The sequence below is a fragment of the Mesoplodon densirostris genome, chromosome 17, assembly GCF_025265405.1.
Source record: "Mesoplodon densirostris isolate mMesDen1 chromosome 17, mMesDen1 primary haplotype, whole genome shotgun sequence".
NCBI lineage: Eukaryota > Metazoa > Chordata > Mammalia > Artiodactyla > Ziphiidae > Mesoplodon > Mesoplodon densirostris.
In genome coordinates this window covers 49,116,913-49,141,037 of record NC_082677.1, presented here as the reverse complement: position 1 = coordinate 49,141,037, position 24,125 = coordinate 49,116,913, and the positions used below count along the sequence as shown (strand labels likewise).

Sequence of the window (24,125 nt, the reverse complement as noted above, 5' to 3'; positions counted from 1 at the left end):
ATAACTATGTACAGATTGAGTTTAAACACAGAGCTCTTGTCTTCAAAGTTTGGAACTGAGAATTATATTCCTTACACTTTAGGTACTTGATAAATTTTCATCAGAAAACACACATTACTCTAATAATCTGAAATAAAGAATACTAAACAAAAATAAAAACTGGAACTAATTTTTTTATTTTCTCCCACACTACAGCTTCTTATATATTTCTAACCTATCCCAGTACAGTTCTCATATCCTAAAATTAACCACTCCAGCTTCCTTATTATAAAGGATTCAAGCAAGCTTATATTTTTGCTCAAAACATGCTAAAGTCTTGCGTTCTTGCACTCTCACTCCAGATTTCTAAAACATTATAGATTTTTTTTATCCTATAGATTTTCTAAACTTATCACTGAGGAAGCAAAAGAATATGTAAAGATTCTATGCAAATCATCCAACAATTCACCATTCACTTCACCTTTCACCATAAAAATGTACTGCATTCAAAAATAACTTTCCATCAAAAATAAAGTTTCTTGTTAAAATTTTTCAGGAAAAACAATATCACGATTGCAGTCATAGTTTCATAGGTATATACACATGTCAAAACCTGTCACTGTACAGTTTAAATATGTGCATTTTATTGTATGTCAATTTATACCTCAGTAAATATGCTAAATAAAACATAGTATCAAGAAAAGCCACACACTGAAACATAATTAAAAGGTTTGGAAGGTAGACAAACACAGACACACACAGAAGAAAAAGAACCACTGCTTAAATGCATCAGCAAGTTTATTTACAAATGCAGTTGAACAGAAAGGCTCACTAGTTTCTGGAGAAAACTTCTGGCATACAAACCATGATGATTTTCCATGAATGAAAAGAAGCAATTTCTACTGGGAATTGCTTAGTGACAATTCTGGTGAAGAAAATAGAGCTCCCCTCATCAAGCAAATAAAATGTCATATAAGCTAAAAAAAAAAATTAATAATATTACATAAATGAAATGAAGGATACAGAAAGCAAATTTGGGGGTGGATTTTAGTGAAATTTTCCGTATGGTTCTGCATTAATTTAGAATACATTATAATAAACAGAGCAAATGCAATTATATATTTATATTAACTATTTCAAATAATGTTTCCAAAACTTAAAAAAAAAACAATAAAATAACCCTCCTCAAAACACCACTAGAAAGTCAAACTAGATCATTATCAGCATCAAAAAAATATTTTGAAGTTCTTATTTTTCCCCTGTGCTTTTATAATGCTGAATTCAAAAAGGAAATACTGCACTTTTCCCCACACATAATTACCTTCTTATAAATAAACAACAAAAATACAGGTTCTACCAAGACTATGATGCTCTGATATAATCTAAAGAGGCCAGAAAAAGTATTATTCTTTTTAAAAAAGAGAGCAAAAGGACATACAACGTATATTTATTGATCTATATCAGCAGCAACCACCTCTTCTTCTATCTGCAACAGTGCTTTCGTGTGGAGGCTTACATCACATGGCGGTTGGCCGTCCAGCTGATCAGGCAAGGAGAGAAGAAAGAAAAGTGCTTAGATTCAGAAACACTTGAACATCGCCACCTGGGATACATAGCAGGAATCGCTCAGAGAATGACCCCATGAGGTAGAAAGAGTTATCCTGTTACTCACTTAGGATAAAGCTGGGCAAATCACACCTCTGGGTTCTACAAATCTTTCTTTGCAAAAAAATGGAGTAAAAATTAACTGCTGATATACAAACAAGTTACACTCAACTCTCTATTATCTGTACTGGAGGAGAGAAAAGGCATGGGCAATTTTTCCATGATGATTCCAAAAATCAATTATATTTGGCTTTGGAATTTTGACTAAAGACAGAAAAGCTCACACACATACACACACTCCCCCCCATTCCATGCCCAGCCTTGACACTCTCCAACCTCAGTGCTGGCATCCAGGAAAGGCCTGGACCAATGGGGTGAGAAGGCTCAAAATACGGTGACAGATAAGAGAGAGTTGACTGGGCTGAAGCCATTTCCAAAGCACTCTTCACATAAAGGCCATATAAATACCTCAGAGCTCAAAAGCATATGGTTTGGCTGATACCACTTGTAACAAACACCCTTTCACAATAAGGAAGAAACACATGTTACCAGCATCAAGGCTCAAAATATAAAAAGGAGGAATGGTTGTCTTTATGCAGCTATAAACGATATGCAATCTACTTACGCTACCCTATGTTTATAACACACTTACAGGCAAAAACATGCTTAGACACAGAATAGCACGTGAAGTGTTTAAAAAACTCAATTTTTCCAAAAATGACACTGAAACACTATGTCATCAGAATTAATGCTTCAATTATTGTATAATTTGATAGCATATGATTATAGAGTAACAAAGCATACACTGACTATTCTTTATTACCTTTTTAAACCACAGTTTTTAAAGTTGGTCATATTCTAAATCACATAATCAGACCCCATTGGTAAATAACAGAAATCAGCTAAAATGATGAGAGTTTCTTAGCCAAGAAACTGATGAGAGTCTATACAGAAGATTCATTTTGACTGTCGGTCTTGGTTGGTTTGTATGCTTGAGTCATCAGAAGTTTCTCCAGACCCAGCAGACTGCACAGCACACCGTCCTGACTCCCGGCACGCATCCCTCTCTGGTTCCTTGGTCCTACACCCACCCTTGCGTGGCTGGAGTCCTGAGCACTGACCCACTGACCCGCTCACCGGACCCTCTTTGAAGGGGATACTCTGAGATTCCTAAAGCCCGGGGCTCTGGGGCAGGGAGCTTGAGGAGGAGCTGGTGGTAGGTTCAGGGAAATGCATGGGAACCCGTGGTCTCTGTAAAAGACAAGAAATTTTCTCCCTGATTTGCTCTCTTACATTTGAATCTGAGATAGCAGTCGTTGCAATACAGTTGGTTGTTTCGGATTCTGACTTCGGCTCCTGAGGAAGAGCCTCCGAGGTCACGATCACAGGCCACACACTGGGAGACAAACAAAAAAAGCAAAAACAGGAAACGTCCACACTTAGCTCAAGAAAGCTTGGGGCACTCCCAGAAAAAAAAAAAAAAAAAAATTGAGCAAAATGCAGCTTCTAAGCTCTTAGATACATTTCAGCAAAGGAAAAAAAAAAAAAAAAGGCCCAAAGATAATTAGATTAAAAGGAAGCCTGCCAGATGAGACATTAAAGAATTCATAAAGCCAATTAGAAGAGCCAAGATATCATTCTAAATATACCAAGAATAGAAATGATTCGTTGATTGGTTTAAAGAAATTGCGTCTTCCTTTCTCCCAGCGGAATGGAGAGGATAAAGCAGCACAGGAAGGAACGGGTGAAGGGCACCAAGACTGGGTTTCGGGCTCTGTGCCCTGGGGTGGGTCACCCCAGGCATTCCCCCCAGCACCAATTCAGTGAGGCTCACTCAGGGTGCTTTCCCTTCAAGGCTGGGTTATTTTGGTTCCATGTGCTCAAACACTAATACTTTTGACTCATTCTGCTATGCCTAGGAACAACCCAAGCCAGAGATAGACAAGCTTAAACAAGCTGAGCTCTGAAGGACTCCAGGATCAACCACCGGAATTTCTCTCTCTGGCCCAACGGCAAGTTCAAGAATCAAACAGATGTGTCTCTAAAGACAGATACTGCAAACTAAGGTAGTCATAGAGCCCTACTTCTTTCCTATGTGCAAGAGCTCCTTAGGTGCAAGCAGACTGTGCAACTGTAAAAATACATTATTTTTCCTTTCATACTCTCCCTCTTCAAAGCTAGGCTTTGGACCCTGTTATAATTCATGTCCCCATGCTGTTAATAACCGTGGCAGCATGTTAGAGAAAGCATTTACGCACTGTAAATTTTACTTATAGAATCTTAGATTGGAAATAGGAAGTGCATAGTGCTTCCGGCTTTAAGTTTTGAAGCCAGGTTCAAGGTTTGGGAACCTAGTAGCAGTAGCAGGCCATGTGTGATTCAAAGTGCAGCACAGACCGACAGGCAGCACCTAGCTTGTTAGTGGCAGGTCCACACCCAGTGCTGCAAGAAGCCATGCTCTCTCCAAGCAAAGCGATGCGGCCCTGCAGGCTGTTTGGCTCAGTCTCACCTTAAAACAATGCAAATGATAACAAAGACCCAGGGACTCGATGATCATGGCGGCTCCTTTGCCCAGAATGTTATGACAATAGGAGCACACGCGCTTCCCACTGACCGACCTAGACGTAGAACAAGAATGGAAGGGTGGCTTTCATCCGAGTAGCTCAAAGCTCTTATCTAAAAATCACACTCTGGTATTAACGTGAATCATAGTTTACGAAACTCTTTATTTTATATACCTGTGGCAGGAAAACTTTCACCAGCCAATCAAAGTATGCCTTGATGATACTGTACCTTGATGGATCTCCATGACGGCTCTGGAACCCCTAGTCACATACATGAACGGTTTCTGTGTAATCGGTCCATTCTGCACTTCACGACGCTATGCCCCTCAGACCACATCTGTACTCGGCAACAGTCCCCCCTCCTCTAATGCAGCCGACATCACCTTGCCAGGTAAACCCTCCAAGGCACAGCTCTAATCATGTCTTCTGCTCATCGAACACTGACGAGCAGCCCCGCTTCCGAGAGATGTTGCAAGTCTATTCAACCTACCGCCTCAACCTTATTTTCTCAACCTCTTTTTTTTTTTTTTTTTTGCGGTACGCGGGCCTCTCACTGCTGTGGCCTCTCCTGTTGCGGAGCACAGGCTCCGGACGCACAGGCTCAGCAGCCATGGCTCACGGGCCCAGCCGCTCCGCGGCATGTGGGACCGGGACACGAACCCGCGTCCCCTGCATCGGCAGGCGGACTCCCAACCACTGCGCCACAAGGGAAGCCCTCAACCTCTTTCTCATTCACCCGATATTCTAGGTAAACAGAAGTATCAGTGCTTGCCTGACTATGCCTCTGGATTACAGGACTGCCTCTGCAGAGAATGACATGAAAACTGCCCGACAGCTACCATTTAGATAGGTAAGGCAGGTTTCTACTTTGCTTTGTTTACAAGGCTTATCTCTTCTCCCAGGCCGAAAGGTGAAGGCTACTTCTTATCTTTGCACCCCACTGGACTGGCACAGCACTTCAGTGACATTGGAAAGGGCATAGCTGTTGAGTGCCTCACGTTAGAGCACCACGTGCTCTAGATAGAGACCTTTTCAGGGCAGAGAAGTCCACAGCCCCATCTCCTTTCTGCTTTCCGAGGGCAGGGTTCTCAGTAAGGAAACAGGTACTCTCTCCTCTGGCTCCCCCCCAACTCTGCAGTCCCTATCTTCCCCCCAAATTTACCAAAAATCCTCATCTCTTCTCTTAATTTAAGCTCCCTGATACACATTTTATAAATCCTGGGACAAGCAACATTTTAGCTAGATAACAATATCTTCTCTGAATGAAATCCTTTAGTTGATAGCTTAAAAAAAATCCCAATATTAATCATTGTGTTTCTACTTTTCAGTATTTCAATAGTGATGAAAAGTAGCACAGGCCAGTAGAACTCCCTTCAGGTCTCAACAGAAACACTGCTCTATGTGGCTTTGTGAAGCATCAGTGATCTGTGGAGAAGCTACACAGATATAACACCCCAACACACGTTGATAATCTGAGCTTTAACCCATACCAAAAGGCGTGTCAAGACCCACCATTATAACTCTCACACAGTTCCCACAGCATATGACCTGCAGACTTCAGCTGATGTAGTCTGAGCAAGATGTTGGAAAACCAGATAAGAGACAAGCAATGGTCTTGGAAATCAAAAACCCAAAATGCCATATCTAACTTAAGAATATTTTTTCTTTTGTGGTATGTGGGCCTTTCACTGCTGTGGCCTCTCCCATTGCGGAGCACAGGCTCCGGACGCGCAGGCTCAATGGCCATGGCTCACGGGCCCAGCCGCTCCACGGCACGTGGGATCCTCCCAGGCCGGGGCACGAACCCATGTCCCCTGCATCTGTAGGCGGATCCCCAACCACTGCGCCACCAGGGAAGCCCTAACTTAAGAATTTTTTAAGCCAGCTTGTTCAAAGTTCCACAGACGATGGGTCTGCGTTATAATGCTTTCCTTTTATACTCAGTTCCTATAAAATGATTTTATATTACAGTCTCATCAAAACAGTCAAACATTTTACAATACTGCTTTTACTCATCAATTTGTCATGCATTCTTGAGCTACTGTATATTTTTATGATTCCACAGTGAGAACTGTTCAGGTCCGTCTGCATCTAAGACACTGACCACAGGCCCAAGTACACGAGGCAGTGGCAATGAAGTAAACATTTTAAAGGCCTCCAATGGCTTCATAAGACATCCATAAATGCCCTTGGGTTGGCATGGAAAGATAGCAAGGAACTGAGTTGGGAAAGGAACACTGAATCTGACACACTCAAAAAGGCCTGTTTTTCTTTTTTCATTGGAAAGCTTGGACAAGATTTTGGGAAATTTTTAATGAAAAGCTACCCCTTGAGATGAAGGGAAGAAGAGGGAAAACCCAAAGGGCCTCACCTGTTGCGTGGCTGGCAGCCGGGCTGCGGAACCGCAGGGGAATGGCTGCGCGGTATGGGGGACGGGGTGGTGGTCTTCCCGGAACCCGCTGAGGGAGGGGGTACGCTGGAGGAGGGGTTCCGCATGTAGGCACGGTTCGAAGTGGACAGCAGCTGAGGTGGGGGGCGACTGCAGTCTTGGACAGAGGAAGTGGCATAGACTCCTGAAGGCTGGTTGTGCCAAGGGGACTGTCGCCAAGAACTGGCTCTTGGGGAATCCAGGTTATCTAGAGATTCACCTCTGAAACACAGAAAGGGTTCATCCAAGTTACATAACACGTTCAACTAGAAATCCACTTAACACCATTACAGTCATTAAAATATCCATGTATTTTATAAGCAGGTATGAATCTAACAAGGCCAGTTACATATAAAATTACCTTTAACAGCTAAAGTTCCTTTTCATCAAAGGCATCATGATGTTTCATATTCAATTAACCTTCATTTATTTTAATTTTTAAAATTTTTCTTGGAGTAGAGTTGCTTTCCAATGTTGTGTTAGTTTCTGCTGTACAGCAATGTGAATCAGCTATACGTATGCATATATCCCCTCTTTTTTGGACTTCCTTCCCATTTACGTCACTACAGAGCATTAAGTAGAGTTCCCTGTGCTATACAGTAGGTTCTCATTAGTTATCTATTTTATACACAGTATCAATTGTGTTTATATGTCAATCCCAGTCTCCCAATTCATTCCACCACCCCCTTCCCCTTTGGTATCCATACGTTTGTTCTCTATGTCTGTGTCTCTATTTCCGCTTTGTAAATAAGATCGTTATGTACTTGACATTAATTCTGATCTACAAAGACTGACTCCAAATTATGAGGGTTTTTTCCTACCTGGTCAATTTTGTTGTTATTACTTTTAAAACTTTCTCTCTTACCCCAAGTTTGAAATATGTATTTTTTTCAAATTATAAAAGTATTATATCATCATGATGAGAAAGACCCAAGCAATATAGCAGGGTATATACACTTTTACTTACAATTTACCTGCCCTAATCCCCAGAGGTAACCACTGTTAACTGTGTATCCTTCTAGACTTTTTCCTCACACATGCAAGTATATATTTACATACATATACAAATTTACATATGTACGTATAACCATGTCTATATACATATGTAATGTGTTCATATGTTTAACATGCTTAAACAAATGGGATTATTCTACAACTCATATTCTTCAAAACTTGCTTTATTCCACGTAATATACATTTTCTTGGAACTATCTTCATGTCAGTTCAGGTGACAGAAGGTACTTTGGTGGCCCCCAGTGGATCATCTTCCTGGTATCCACATCCTTGCGTGGTCCCCTCCCACTGATTCTGGGCTTAGCCATGTGACATGTTGGTCAATGGGACATTAGCAAACATGAGACAAATGGAGGTTTGATAAGCACTTGCACTTTAGGGCTTATACCTCTTGCAAGGTTTCCTCTTTAAATCCAGGTGCCAGGTTATAAGGCAACCCAAGCAGCTATGTGGGGAGGGCTATTTGGAAAACAGCAGCTCCCAGCCAATAGCTCCAGCTGAGCTCTCAGCGGAGTATCAGAGGTCAGCAAGTTATAGCCCACTGCCAGGATACATAAAATGCATGAGCTAAGGGTATTTTATCTTTTCAAACAGTCATTAAAAAAAAAAAAAACATGACGCAGATTTGGGTGGCCTACCAAGCCTAAATTATTTACAATCTGGTCCTGCATGCAAAAAAATTTGCCAACCCCAGCTCTAAATGACTACAGCTGCCAAGTGCCCCAACCAATACTATGCAAAGACCTGCCCAGCCAACGCTCAGAATTTTGAGAGTAGTGAATTTTTATTTTAACCCACTCACTGTTGAGGTGGTATGTTATAGAGCGATGCCTCTATCACTCTTTAACAGTTGTACAGTAGTCCACTTATCATGGTGCCACTATTTATTTAATGAGCTCTAAGTACACTCTTATTTGTAGATATTCTGATAATTTCTCTTTTTTGCTACTGCCAATACTATTTAAGTGTACATCCTTTGAGATAACTTTGCATACTTACCCAAATATACCCAGAAGATAAAGTGCCAGAAACTCAAGTGCTCATGGGGTATACACAAAAACTTTGGCTTAATAAACACTGAAAAAATTGCCCACCCAGTTGGGAACAAGAATTCCTGTTTCCTTATACAACTGTCAATACTAGATTTAATCAATACTAGATTCAGTCAATACTACATTTAAGTTAATTTAATCAATACTAGATTTAATCAACCTTTTAACTCTACAAATCCCACGAGCGAGGCATACCACTGTTGCTTTAGGAGAAGTGTTGACCTGTCATATGCTTACTTTGTTTCTTTTTCTATGAACTACCTGTTCATATCACTTGTTTATGTTTCTATAAAGTTGTCAGGGTTTATTTACTGATTTTCAAGAGTTACTTTTACATTGAGGTAATTAGCCCTTTGTCTGTAATGTGCTGTCAGTAATTTTCCTCAGTATGTCAGCTGTGGAAATACTAAATAAAAGTAGCTTCAGTATTCACTTACCCAAGATACATTTGTTTAGTTCATCCTCTCATCTCCAATTAATTTATATCTCTGTATTTTCCTTAAAGTTACAAAAATTAGGTGTCCACATTTTGTGAACACTACTTTCATGATTCCAATCTAACCATGATCTCATTATAAACAGATGTTTATTTATTTTTTTGGTTCAGCATCCAAGGATGCACTAAGAACCACATCAATTATTTAAGTACCTGCATCACACATCAGAGCTCCACAGGCAGCCTGGCAACCTATTAGCCGTGTGGTTTTGTCCGAGTGCGTTTCTTGCTCTAGTCACAGCTTCTTCGTATGGAAACACAGAATTACTATCCCTGCCTCAAGACATTCTTTCCAGATTAAGTGAGATGATGTAGACAAAGCACCTGCCACGTGTCTGGTGCTAAGCAGTGCTCCGTGACAGGTGCCCAATGACATCTGCTCTCCTTCTCTTTCCCCCACTAAATCTTGCATAAGAAAAGAAATGATGACATCTCTTCTGTCCAAAGCAGCCAGCACGTCTAGAAATTAAATGTCTGCACCTCAGTACAGAAGGAGAAATAATTCCGAAGACGTCTCGCACCTTCTCATAATCCCAGGCAGACAAATCGGCTCTTTATTGACACTGGAACTGCGCTGTCGGATCCAGCTGTTGTCATCATAAAGGGACGTTCTCTTCCTCATTTCTTGAAGGATTTGTTGTCTCTCCAACTCCGCTCCTGATGGGACTTGTTCCTTCTTGGAGCTTTTCTGCGATGAGCTACTGCTCCCAGTTCGGTCTAAGTATCTACTGCTTCCTAAATTCAAAACATCAAAAGCTCTGGGATTAGCACATTAAAAAAAAAAGGGATAGTGGATAAATCTCCAAATACAGTGGAGCAAAAAAAAAAAAAAAAGTGACATTGGGCACATATGCTCACATTATCAATTCTCAATGAGACTGCTACCTCGGAACATAAAGGAACAGTCTCCTGTCCCTAGAAATTCCAATTCCACACCCAGAGGCATACCAGAGGGCTGCCTAAAAAGGAAACAACCAGCCTTGATTTCAGCAGTATTACGTTACAAACTGCTCATCTAGAAAGTTTCTCTTCCACTACTTCCTTCCTTCCTAAATTAAAATCAATCAAGCACCTGCTCACTGAATGCTTGCTGTGACAACTCTGCAAGGGAACAGGGCACTCTGTTCTTTCAAAAAACGTACACTCCCCCTGCGGAGAGAGCGAAGGCATAAACGCGTGCATCTCCAGCTAACATGGCTCAAGTCTTCATGGTATAAGTCACAGAATAAGTCATGACCAAATCATAGGAATGAGAGCATATTCAATGACCTTTGAAATGGCTTTTGTGAAATTGAAAAATAGCCAGGTAGTCCAAATGATAACCAAGGGATGTTATCAGACTTGTATCTCCTGTAAAGGAACTGACAGAACTATAATTTGGATGAATGACAATTAAGTCAGGTTTTATCCTGAAGGCTTTGTCTCCTCGGATTTGCTGATTAATTCCTGATATGGGTAAAACATCCATAACTTTGATGTACCCTCCCCATCTTAATTTGGATTAGAAAATTTCATCTAAGGATTTATTTTCTTTTGTTCTCCAGATTCACTGCTGTTGCCTTTCTTTCAAAATTCATTCTGCCTTAGCTTATCTTCCAGTAAGCAATGAACAAGGCCACCAAAGGTTTCTTATACACGCCTATGTTCACACTGGTGTATGCACACAGCTTATCAATTTGGTCAGATTTGGAATAAAATGTTTTCTATTTTAAAGACGCCTTACTGGCATAGCCAAGTTTTTCAATAAAATATTTAATAACGTCTACCGTGGGCTATACAAGAGCTTACAGTTAGTAAAGGGGAGAAAACATACATAGAAAAATAGGCAGATTAATAACACTAGTCACAAATATTAACAAAACTATTTCTGAGAGGCACACTTGTTATTACTAACAGGTCCTGTGTTTACGTTCAAGAGAGAATGGGATCACTGCAGGTTAAACATGTTTCATGGCAGATTCAAGTACTTAAACTTTAATTTTAATGGGGGCTTAGGGGCAAATTCAGGGGAGAAGAAACTGGAAACCCAAACAGGTGAGAGCAGAGGAACTAGATCAGAAAGCATCTGATAAGTTGGAAAATGAGAGAGAGACCAATTTGGTTATAGTTAAGGGCCCCTAATGGGGAAAACAGCAAACTAGGCTGGAAAGTTAAACTAGGACCAGACGATGGAAGGTCCTCTGTGTTAAAGGAAGAGGGGTGCGTACAGAACCTATTAGAAACTATAAATTCTACAAGCTTTAACCAGAGCTGCCTTCAGACCACTGGGGCCTGTGGAGGCTGTTTTGTTCACAGAGGGCTGTAAATTTTTTTTTAACATCTTTATTGGAGTATAATTGCTTTACAATGGTGCGTTAGAGGGTTTTTTAAATTCCTTGTCAACCACTTAAAAGACAACATAAAAATCCAGACTTTTTTTTTTTACTTCTATTTTACAACAGAAAGAGTTGGCAATCACAGGTTTCTATCTTCCCATGTGGCAGTGACAAGCTGGAGCCAGGGAGTGGCTGTCCACTTAAACAGGCGTGTCCACCAAGTGCACCTCCATCTTCATCTGGATCTTCATTCATTTACATAACTGACCAGCACCCTACTTACTCAAAGCCTGGTAGGCAAACCCTGCTTAAAATGGGGTTTTCAATAGTTTTCTTCCCTTACTGACATAACCTCAGTTAACATGTGTTCCTAGAAATACACTTTATACTAAAAATATCAGGCTCCAGATTGTTTTTGCCAAGTTAGTGAAATCATCATTTTGAATTTTGTTTTTCTGCGGTACGCGGGCCTCTCACTGTCGTGGTCTCTCCCGTTGTGGAGCACAGGCTCCGGACGCGCAGGCTCAGCGGCCACGGCTCATGGGCCCAGCCGCTCCACAGCATGTGGGATCTTCCCAGACCGGGGCACGAACCCGTGTCCCCTGCATCGGCAGGTGGACTCTCAACCACTGCGCCACCAGGGAAGCCCCATTTTGAATTTTTTGAATCTTGTCATTTAAATGTGCAATTTCAGGTTTACATGCAATTTCAGGTTTATATACAATTTCTCTGGTACTCTGCAGAAAACTTTTCTGTCCCAATTCGTTGGAGGCAAGATGAAATTCACTACACAAAATCATATCAGCATCACTTTGCAAAATTTCCACAGATTTCCTTAGCTATTTATAATTATTTAAATCTTGCAGTACTCCCTCCATCATAAAATAAAGCCAAAATAAGCACAAGATAATTTTGTTTTTATACACAAATAGGAAGGGGTGTTCAAAATCTGTAGTATTTTAAATATGTAATCTTAATCAACCTGAAATATCTTGACCTTAAAAATACCGATCATAGGGTGCGATAGCATAATGAAGCAACTGCGCTGAAAAATTCTGAAAAAAATTCACATTTACCGTTTTTATTTGTGGGGTAATCATCCAGTTCAGTAGTGGATCTGGATTTATTCCTAAAACACAGAACAGATTACATACATCTCATTAAGAACATCCTTTTCATATTTATGAAGTAAGAACCCCCAAAAGATTACTTTTTAAAGCAGCTGATTTATTTCCCATGTCTGTTGAGAGCCATATTTATTTTCATACCAAGGCATTTTTCATGTTGCACAAACTAGCAGAAAACAAGACATCTCTAAAGAGAAAAGAGCTTGATGCTAGAAACAGAAGCATGTGAAAATCCTGTCCAATTTGATGTCCGTTAAAGCCTATGATTTTTTGACCAGCTTGAATACTTTGACTCTCTTCTCTTCCAGACATCAATCTTACCAGGCTGTACAAAGCATCTGTCATCAGATCACCTAACATCAGACTGTCAGCACTTCCTTCATGCTGCCCGAGGATCAAGAAGTCATCTTTGGGGGCATTAGGGTCCTACTCTGAAACAGCAACTCAACAAATGTTATCCTAGCATTCCAAAGAGGTACTGGGGCGCACTGGCATAGGCAACTTCTGAAAAGGCCTGACTTTGTAATGATAAACCTTGGGTCCATATACCAATACATGCTCATCTCTTTCTCACTCTCCTAGGCACAATAACTTCCAATACTAGTAATAATAATGAATAATAATATATTATATAATAATAATATACACTGTCGTACATAGGTATATGCAGATGTTTATAATATATCAATACAACATATAATTATGTGTAACACGCAATATATCACAACTGTTAGCAACATCCATGAATGGTTTCATTTGTATTAACATAGAAGAAAATACTTTTAATGCATGATGCCTAGCTACACTCCGTAATGCCTCTAGGGCATGCTTTATCACAACTACCTACGAGTGTTTCATATTTTCCAGGATTCGTTAAGTTTCCTTTCCCTAAAATCTACTTATTTTCTCAAGGTAATGAACTACATACATAAAGCTTATTTATATATATATAAATAAATCATAGCTTTAAAAAAGAGAGATACACATTTTAATGATCTAAAGTTACCCAGAAACATTCACTATAAATAAGGTTATCCATCACTAGAATTTTCTGTCTAGCTTAATGTCAGCCCATTAGTACCTTTACGTATGTTGTTTTTCTTTTCCCTATCTACTCTGAGCCCTATTTAGTCATACTGATTGCCTACAGAGATGAGTCTTTCCTTATTTCTAAGGCGAACTTCCTAGAGGAGAAATTTTAGCTGTGAAAACACAGATTAATGGTCATACACTGGATATATATATAGACAGACTTTTCAGAAGTCCTTAGTGATTTCAAGAGTGCAAAACATTTTTTAAATTCCTTTAAAATATTAAATTTAATGTTTTAGGAAATATATAACTTTTCAGGTATCTGAAATCCTATCTTCATTCCCTGAAACCGACTAGTAGTTCTAATCAAACTAAGAGAAAGGCTACAATTCTCATTTCAGATGTCTGCATGGAACTTTTGGTAAGCTTATGCCATTGCTTATAACTTCTTTAAAATAAAGCTTCAGGTAGATCGCAAAAATGAACACGTCTTATTCTGTGTCCATTCCCCTTGCACTGTGGCTCCTCCCACAAAGAGATAGGGTTTTTCTCCTCTCTGTGAACTTGGGCTGGCCTTGTGACTTTAGATAACAGAATGTAGCAGAAGCAATGGTGTACCAGGTCAGACCTTAGGCTGCAAGATGCCTCGCACACTTTCTCTCTTTAATTCTCTCTCTTTTCTCTGTCCAGCCACCATGTACAGAAGACTGCACTGGCTTGCTGGATGTTGAAAGACACATGGCTTAGTTGTTCTCACTGTCCCTGCTGACAGCCAGTCAACTCCCAAAAGCAGAATTGCTTAGTAAACTGGTGGTAGATGCACTAGGGACCCAATCAATTAAAAGCACCACCAATTGAGTTTAGTCTAAAATGCTGACCTATGAAATCGTAAGTCAAGTCACTAAGTTTAGGGGCAGTTGGTTACACAGCAAAAGCCAGTTGATGCAAGGATCAACCAGCAGGATATCTTTGTATCCCACAAAAGAGCAGGCGCTAAAGCAGTCCTACGAAACATCTAGGCAAGACCTCAAATATTCTTCTGAAGCCAATTACTCCAACCAAATTACAATTAAAGTTCTACACACCTGTCACTAGGAAGCAAACCTGAAGATTCTTCTTCTCTCTTTGGTATGTCATAGGAATCAACAGGTCTAAAAGATGGAAAAAGAGTTTATGCTCAAAGTATTAGACTTTAATGCCTTCCCAGAGTTTAAGAAATGGATATCAAAGTAATGTTATTCCAGCCTCTTTATGAGAATGGTCTCTGAGTTGAAAACTAAACATACAAAAGTATTTCAATCCATCCCTACAGAAAACAGACCTACTACCGCCAACAGACATTTGCAATTCATTCATTCCACAAACATACACTGAGTGCCTGCTCAGTGTATGTTCTGGTACTATTCCAGGGCTGGGCTACCGAAGTAAACAAAACAAACTTACTGGACTCATAATACTTTTTAGTGGGATGGGGCAGGTTAACAGACAAGCAAATAAACGCATAACGTAAAGCAGGCAAGTGCACACTAGAGAGAAAGGGTGCGGGGAAGAGACGTGTTTCTGATGAGGTATTCTGGAAAGTCTGAGAAGGTGACATTGGAGCAGAGACTTAAAGAAAATGAGTAAGCCACACAAACACGTGAGGGAAGTCTTCTCCAGGTACAGGGACTAGAAAATGCAAAAGTCCCGGGGCAGAGTCAGTCGGACATTTTCATGGAAGGAAAAGGAGGCCGGTGTGACTGTAAGCAACCAAGTGAGGGGAAGAGTGGTTGGAAGCCGGGTGGACAAGAAGGCCGAGATGCCATCCATTCAAGCCATCGGGGCCACGGCGAGGACTCTGGATGATGTTCTAACGTGACAGGGAGCCATAGGGGAACTTTGAGGAGGGAAGGTAGGTGACAGGATCACTGACAGTGAAAAAGGTTCACCTCTGCTTGTGTGGCCCTGCGTGGAGGACGGATGGCGGGGAGCAGGGGGACCAGTTAGCTGTATCCATTCCTCACTTCAGAGGCACCCAAGTCAGATCAACTGAAAAAGCACACGCGCCCTTTGGCCGTGGGGACAGACCTTCTGTACTGGTAGATTTGGATAGAAGTTTCCCCCTCTCTCTCCGCCTGGCGCTTCTGCTCGTCCGCCTCCGCCTCTGCCTCTGCCTCGCGCCGCTTCTGCTCCTGGTCTTTCTCTTGCTGCTGCTGCTTCGTTTCCTCCTCTGCCGGGGCTCCTTCCGTGTCAGGTGCCTTGGACTCTTCACCCCGGGTGGCCACAGCAGGCTCCCGTGTGGTCAGAGAAATGCTGTTTGAGTTTAGGACCATTAGCTCCTACGTGACGAGGGAGAAAAGAAACCCATGTGAATCTGTGCATTTCCGTACTATGCACAGATATGTCTATATTCAGTTTTAAATGATACTTATTGTAGTTGGCCCAGAATTCAACTTGAAATAACGTGAAACGTTTTATCACTAACAAAAATCACACATGGGTGGTGGAGCTGTAACACAGAAGAGGAAGATGCCCTTAGAGCCTAGTGATAGGATTATTTAGTGATACAGTAGAGAAACTAGGAGAAAGGCTGAAACGTCAAAGTGAAATGCGGACAAACCAGAGCCTGGTATTTTCAGAGAACTACACAGGTGAATGTGTGACAAAAGCCAGGTGAAACGGGGTAGCTTCCATTTTACAGCGAATTTCACCAACAAGGTCGAGAAGGAAGAAGAGGGTGTGGCCAACACTACCTCATTCAAGTACTTGGAATTCTCTCTCTCAGCCTCCTGCTTAGCCCTTTGCCACTCTTCCCTTAGCTTCTCCTGTTCACGTTGATATTTTTCCTACAAGAGGAGATGGCATATTAATTAGTTAATAGGTTAATGATGTTAATCTCTCATTTGCATTTTGTCAGCTCTACCCTCTACCTCCATCTTTAAAGACAGAGATATTGGTTTAACCAATCAGATTTGCACCCCTTAAGCAGATCATAGCTTATACTGAGCTAAAATGCAGACTTGGGAAAGGGCAGACATTCCGAATTGAACCCATATCCACTCTTGACTGTGGCTGTAATTCATCGAAGCCCCTAGCTAACTGGAAGGGGCACTGAATTACTGTGCAGTGGACCAAGCACACAGTTGATGCAGGTGGAGGTCCTAACAAATCTCTACACCTCTCATGCATAAGAAAATCCATAAAACGATGGTGCCACATACTCTAAAAATATACAAAGGGTCTAATAAATAATTTTAATGGGGGACTCTGGAAATTTTCAAAATGGAAAAGTATTTCATATAAAATGTGCTACAGGGGCATCCCTGGTGGCACAGTGGTTAAGAATACGCCTGCCAATGCGGGGGACACGAGTTCGAGCCCTGGTCTGGGAAGATCCCGCATGCCGCGGAGCAACTAAGCCCCTGTGCCACAACTACTGAGCCTGCGCTCTAGAGCCCACGAGCCACAACTACTGAACCCACGTGCCACAACTACTGAAGCCCACACGCCTAGAGCCCGTGCTCCGTAACAAGAGAAGCCACCGCAATGAGAAGCCCGCGCACTGCGACGAAGAGTGGCCCCCGCTCGCCGCAACTAGAGAAAGCCCGCGCGTAGCAACGAAGACCCAACATAGCCAGAAATAAATAAATAAATAAATAAATAAATAAATAGATTACTTTTTTTAAAATGTGCTACATATCAAAAGATTTGTTAATTATGAGGTTATTGGCTTTTAATTTTTTTAAAGTTGCCTCTTAATGTAGGTTGACACTGAGCAGGAAAAGCTGTTAAAGCAAACGGTGTTCCTGCTGACCCGCACTACCCTGCTTTACCTGCAGCAGGCGGTCCTGCTCTTTCTGCCACCTCTCCTGCCGCTTCCTCTCCCCTTCCTGATCCCACGTCCAGCGACTCGGGGCACTGATGGTCGGGACTGGAAGCTGCCGAGTTACAAGAGAAAAGGTGCAAACAGAGAAGAATATGTTACTTCATTAAGTCATCTACTGAAGTACTTTTGCATACATAAATTATTCATATCACCCTTGGCCTACGCTGTATTAAAGGAGGGTGGGCTTTATATATCAAAATAGGTCTCTTACACAAATGAACTTATCTACGAAACAGAAACAGAGACTCACAAACATGGAGAACAGACTCGTGGTTGCCAAGGGGGAGCGGGGCAAGGGGCAGGGGAGGGTTGTATTGGGAGTTTGGGATGAGCAGATGCTAACTATTTTATATAGAATGGATAAACAACAAGGTCCCATTGTATAGCACAGGGAACTATTGATATATTCAATATCCTGTTATAAACCATAATGGAAAAAATATGAAAAAGAATATATATATATATAAAAACTGAATCACTTTGTTGTACACCAGAAACTAACACAACGTTGTAAGTCAACTATACTTCAATTAAAAAAAAAATAGGCCTCTTTATCTTGGAAAGATACTCCTGGATAAACTCTTATGCAGCTTAAAATAACAGTAAGCAATGCTACTGTGTGCTAATTCAGTCCCACCCAGGCCTTCTTGTTTATTCCAAAACCAAATGAATACTACTCACATCAGGCACCACAGAATCGGAACTTCCTATATTACAGCACGTGGGCAAGGAAAGAAAAAGAAAACAATATAAATCTTCATTTCTATGAAATAATTCCTTTCAGAAAGTTGTATCACTAACTGTGTCTATGCCAGTATACTAAGTGACATCAGTTTTTTCAAACAAAAGTACATTTCTCTCTTTAGTCCCATCTGTTTGTTACTCATCTTCCAAATTCAAAGTCAGTAAAAAGAAGAGAAACAGTGGATGCCAAAGTTTCATCTTATCTCTAGATGCTAGAGCTGAGATACTAGTGTGCTTATTTCTAAGCGTTCAGGGTTCTTTTATTAATAGAGTGGATAGTATTCTCATAACTTGGCCTAATAGAAGAAAAGCTGAATTTCAAATATTACAACATCTACCAAACCCAATTTTTTTACTGGCTGCTATTCAATTACATGGTGACAGGTGTAGTAAGTCACATTTTTCAGGTCTTATTGCTAAGGAGCTACTTTTCTGAAATAAGCCACCAACAAACATATTCAAGAAGCATTTCCCTTTCCACTCCTATTATTTGAAAAACAAAATATTCAGACTTCAGGTGTAAACCTATGGGCAGAATGTTATTCTTTTTATTCTTAGGGGGCCTACATAATTGTGTGTGCCTATATGTAGTACAATGATTATAAACATGTAAGCAAATTTCATAAAAAACACTACCATACTGTATTTTTAAATTTTCCTGAAACCTCCGCTGTCAAATAAATTATTCACTTACACAATCATATTTTTAAGAAAACTGCTTTGAGATTTAAGAAACTATTCTTCCCTAAAATAGTCTGTTGAAGAAAAGTGTGTGAAAATGGAGAAAGAAAAGGAATTGCTTTATTTTAGCCAATTTGAGCTAGGCGTATCACACGGTTTCAGTTAAATTACCATAGAATAACAAGAGTTGAACAAAAATTATCAAAAACACAAAGGACACTGACACAAATGGACCCCTGTACATGCAGAGCTGGTAAGCTACTTCTATTTATGGTCAAAAAGAGATCTTAATTCACCAAAAGAGACTACGAATAGATTAACACAAAATACACAAATCCAGTAAGTACCATGTTATAAGGCAAGTTTGGAAATATTTTTGATAATCTTAAAAGTAAGAAATAATAACATTTTAGACACCAACAGCACACCCCCTACTGACTGTGCCATTGCATCTCAAATGTTGGATATTACTTTTAAGCTCTTGACTGCAAAGCACAGAGTTCAAACTGCATTCATGAGACAGAGTATTAGACAAACGTGAAAGGGGAGGAAATGCCACATGCACGGCACATTGTAATGCAGCACTGCCCGACTACACCAACAAAGAGAATCTCAAAATGTACTTGTTTACAGATGTGACCAAATTTACAGAGCGGTCCTATTAACACTCCAAAGCCATCATCCCAATAGCAATCAACAACTCTGTTCTTTATTCAGAGCATTTTCCAAAACCCAAAATTTGACTCTAAAAGTTGGCCAATTGTATGTTGGTGTAATCTAATATTATGCAATTTGTAGGAAGCAGTAAGGCATAAATGAAATTCCTCATTTCTTACTGTCACCCAGTGGCAAGTAGTGTGTGTTTAAACAGCATCTCAATTTTTTTAATGAAAAAAAACCCCAAAACTTCAGAGGTATACAAAGGACACACAAAGACCCATTACCACAGAGGTAGACCCATGAACTGTAAGAAAAGCCTGATGACCCTAGGGAAAGAATGGAAATGGGTTATGTTGCTTGGTCATAATGATGGCCAAATAGAAGAGGCTCAGTGCCCAGCACCACAGACTATCAGGAAAAGAGTGGAGAGTGGGAACAATTCCATGAAAGTACATGAATTGTTAGCTTGGCAGTTTACCTTGTTCAAAAAATTGTGATCGCCTTTTTAAGTTTTTCAAAGAAATAGGTTCAGAGGCTAGTTGAAAAATACAAACACAAAAAAAACACATCAATACCATGTCATTCATTTTAATCTCTCACCACTGGAAAACTAAACGATACTTGATACATCTTTCCATTCTGTAGCAATATTATTTTTAAAATGATAAAACTGATTGCCATAGAAGATAGCGATTATTTCAATGCACAAAGACACATAGTTTTAGTAGTCTATACTACATTCAAATTAGTAAAAGGAACTAATATTTTGATTAATAAATTTTAGCAGGTAGCATCACAGTTTCATAGAAGCTGAAGTAACATCTTCCGTGCTAGATCACACCCCTTTAGGGAAGTGGAAATTAAATTGTTTTTGCTTAGGTTAATCAATTCAAAATCTTTTCTAGTACAGGAAGAATTGTTTGTAACTAAGATTTTTCATAGTACTAGTAAGTAAAAAAGGAACTAAAAAATAATGGGGAGGAGGACAAGAAAATAAATATCCACAGAACAATTCTAAAAAAACCCCCAAATGCTAAAATTAAAATATTCTTCTAACTAGACTATTTTGCCCTAGTTTCCAAGATCTTATAGCCCCTAACTTTACATAAAGCAAATAGAGTTCAATCAGATAAAAAAGAAAAAGAAAATATTCTGACTTCTACAGATCTGTCACAGGATTATGGCAAATGATTATTATACTTCAGTTTATTCATAAAATGTAAATGTAATTATTATTTGACACTAGTTGATATTTACTTATCTAAACAAAACCCTCAAATGACAGGGCCTGTGTCACTAACAAGTGCTCTGCTGAGTCACAGACAGAACGGGACCCGCACATCTTAGATTAAAATATCACGAAGAAAAAAGCAGTCATGTTCACTTTTAAAAACTCCTTTGACAAAGAATGCAATATCAAACAGTTAAAATATAGTCACTTATAATTATCAGAAATTAAATACATAAATAAAATACATAAATATATAAATACATAAATAATCAATAAAGGAAGGGAAATTTATAAACTTGGTTTGATTTTGACATAAGGTATTATGAACTGACAAATGCAGATTCAAAACCACCAAATCACTGAGAAAACCTAGACCTGTGCCTGGCAGTCTAGTTTCATGCTAAGAGAAGCTTCATCTTCTTTGGGTCTCTTTCCCTGCCTATGTGGACCAGATCTTTCTTATTTATTTTGTATGCCTAAGCCATAGCACACAGCATGTGGTAGCTCAATTATTTGTAGATAGACAGCAGGAGGAAGTGATGACTCCATAATGCAAAATTTCCCTAGATGCTATGTCTGTTTTTTCCTTACAGATGGGTACTTCTGCTAACAACTGTTACTGCCACTGGCATTCCCTTATTACTAGCTGCTTCCAGGCTTGTCCCTTTTACAACATAAAAGGGAGAAAGGAAACCTCGTATTTAACTAAGACTCCCTTTGCCAGCACACCATAGAGAGAAAGCTGATGGCCTTGGGAAAACCAGTCTTTCTTATTTGGATTAGACACACAGGCACTCAAAGCTCCTGGACAGGCTGCCAAAGCTTTGTTTGCAGTTCCTGGACTATTCAACACTGGAACTGAATGCCCTTCCACCTGGCTGCAATTGGATCTGTGTGCTAACCTCCGAGTTTCAACTTGCAGTGGATCAGTTTTGCTTTCACTCACAGATATTAATTTTTATAGTAGCAGAACTTGAGTGCAATGACTTCTCCTATATTATAAATGTAAGCTATAATGGTAATGTTTACCTTTTGATTCAAAAGTATTGCTTTCATCACGAATTCCATTAATTTCCTTTGATTCAGTATTCTAGAAAGGATAAAAATGCCAGTTAACAATATTCTCTCCAATTGGACTTCAGGCTTAAATAATGCATTTCTCATTAGTGAAAATATCTTCGAATGAGATGAGTTTTTCACAGTATGAATATATTCTTTACAGCCTTTTACATATAATAAAACATAATTTTTTTATTGCTCTTCAATATTTGTGGAAGAATTAATGACCAACTGTAAGCATGAATACTTTAAGTTCAATCAGTCATTAATTTTCCAAGAAACATGATGGGCCAAATAATCACTGGTCCATTTGGTTTATATTTATGAGTAAGCAACACAGTTATATAGGATTCTCTAACATTTAAACTTTTCTTATACAAGGTAGCAGGATCTCCTTATTACATGAAAGGGAGCATCTTGGGATAACAGCAATTATATCTAGGGAGTCAATATAAACACATTTATTTGCAAATTTAAATTTAACTATTACTTTGATAATTAGAAATTTTCTACATTATAATTATTTTAAATCAATTGATGTAAGTGTGTATCTCTTAACCACATATGTAAGTCTACCCATCTCATTCACCCACACAAGAACTAAAACTGCTTCATGAGGTTTTAAAACTGCACACAATTACCATATTTATTTTACCAGTAAAGACTAAGGAAAGCATAGAAAAGTTATAGCATATAATTTTACATAATTAACTACTTCACATTCACAAAGATCTGAGAGAGGGGTATAATGATGAAGGATTGGTAAGAAACACCTGCAGGGACTTCCCTGGTGGTCCAGTGGTTAAGAATCCACCTTCTAGTGCAGGAGATGTGGGTTCGATCCCTGGTCGGGGTACTAAGATCCCACATGCCACGGGGCAACTGAGCCCACCCACCACAACTACAGAACCCACGCGCCGCAACAAAGAGCCTATCCGCTGCAACTAAGACCCGACACAGCCATAAATAAATAAATAAATAGATAGATAGATAGATAGATAGATAGATAAATAAATAAATAAATGTATGTATGTATTATGTATGTATGTACGTATGTTAAAAAAACCCTGCAAAACATCACTATGGATCTTTTGATTTTTTTTCATTATATAACTCACTATTACTCTAAATTATTAATGAGAAATGCCTTATGATTTTCAAAAATATATTTTATTCTCATTACTATAAATTACCTTATTCAATTATCTATGTTTTTAAAACAGCATCAAAATTGTTCAAAGAAAGCAGATTCTTTCCCCTCACAAACACACTTCCTATAGTTGCTTTGCTCTACCCAAATACTCCCACTTCTCAAAATACTTACAGAATTCTGAAGGCTTTCTGAGAAATCAGCTGTTATTGATAGATTTGAAGATTTGTCTGAGCTGTAAATTCCAGAAGTTGCATCAATCCACTTTGTTTCAGGTGAACCTATAATTTTGGTAGCCATACTGGTGAGATTGAGGGTTTTATGCCGTGTAAATGGCAGGGAAGGCTGGTCTTTGCCCCAGTCTGATTGGCACACGAAGATCAAGAAATGAGTACACGTAAATGTTGAAGTTGAAAGAACAAAGTTACTGAATGTACATATACAAAATACACACACAGAAGACAAACAAGTCAGACAGTGTGTGAAAGAAATGAAGAGTTTAGGCCTTTTACCAACAGATCACCTTCCAAAAACAGAGGGTTAGAGCATGTTAATGGTGAAAAGACTGGCAAATTTGCTGAATCTTTCTGTAACCCAGGACAAAATATAATAATATTTTGATATCATAAGTTGGTAGGTCTGGGAAGGCTTAACACCCTTCCCCATCTAACCTCAACAATTAAGCAACACAATAATGAAATGTACATTGAAAGTTCTTCGAGAATGAACAACTGGGATATTGACCTACTGTGCTCTCTCTTATACCAGTTACAGTCATGATGCTGTAGAGGAAGTGAAACCATGGTGTAATTCTTAATATATCATCATATGACTTCCAAATGCAGATATAATTACAAGAGCCTTCAGCTGATATGTGCATTCAAAGCCAGTCCAGCATATAAATCAGTCAATAAATAATGCAGAATTCAGTAAATTTGCTAGTGAAAAGCTTTCAGACAGAACATCCAAAGAAGCATCATTCAAGACTTGTCTCGACATAACCACAAAACATCTTTAAGCCAAAAAATAAAAAAGTGAAATGAAGAGAGAAGAAAATGTTATTGAAGCAAGCTGTTATAACCACTTGCCAAAGACCAGTTCCCAATTTAGAAAGCCAAACACG

The 24,125-nt window shown here is 39.5% G+C and overlaps 1 protein-coding gene across 9 annotated transcripts in view; it reads right to left on the bottom strand.

Annotated features, from left to right (window-relative positions):
* Nucleotides 1-759: 759 nt before the first annotated feature.
* The window catches only part of LMO7 (LIM domain 7), a 205,651-nt gene continuing 182,285 nt past the window's right edge, over nt 760-24,125 (bottom strand). For 7 of the 9 annotated variants that reach the window (XM_060079629.1, XM_060079630.1, XM_060079628.1 and 4 more), the window contains 14 exons: nt 23,177-23,364; nt 21,823-21,883; nt 20,041-20,097; nt 18,159-18,184; nt 17,425-17,529; nt 16,345-16,437; nt 15,680-15,930; nt 14,698-14,763; nt 12,530-12,582; nt 9,660-9,873; nt 6,520-6,798; nt 4,094-4,202; nt 2,878-2,980; nt 760-1,519 (listed from right to left, as the gene is read on the bottom strand). In XM_060079629.1, the coding sequence (XP_059935612.1) occupies nt 1,497-1,519; nt 2,878-2,980; nt 4,094-4,202; nt 6,520-6,798; nt 9,660-9,873; nt 12,530-12,582; nt 14,698-14,763; nt 15,680-15,930; nt 16,345-16,437; nt 17,425-17,529; nt 18,159-18,184; nt 20,041-20,097; nt 21,823-21,883; nt 23,177-23,364 (1,628 nt within the window). In that variant the 3' untranslated portion in view covers nt 760-1,496. The remainder of the gene's footprint in view (nt 1,520-2,877; nt 2,981-4,093; nt 4,203-6,519; nt 6,799-9,659; nt 9,874-12,529; nt 12,583-14,697; nt 14,764-15,679; nt 15,931-16,344; nt 16,438-17,424; nt 17,530-18,158; nt 18,185-20,040; nt 20,098-21,822; nt 21,884-23,176; nt 23,365-24,125) is intronic. The other 2 variants (XM_060079624.1, XM_060079633.1) reach the window with 1 other exon arrangement.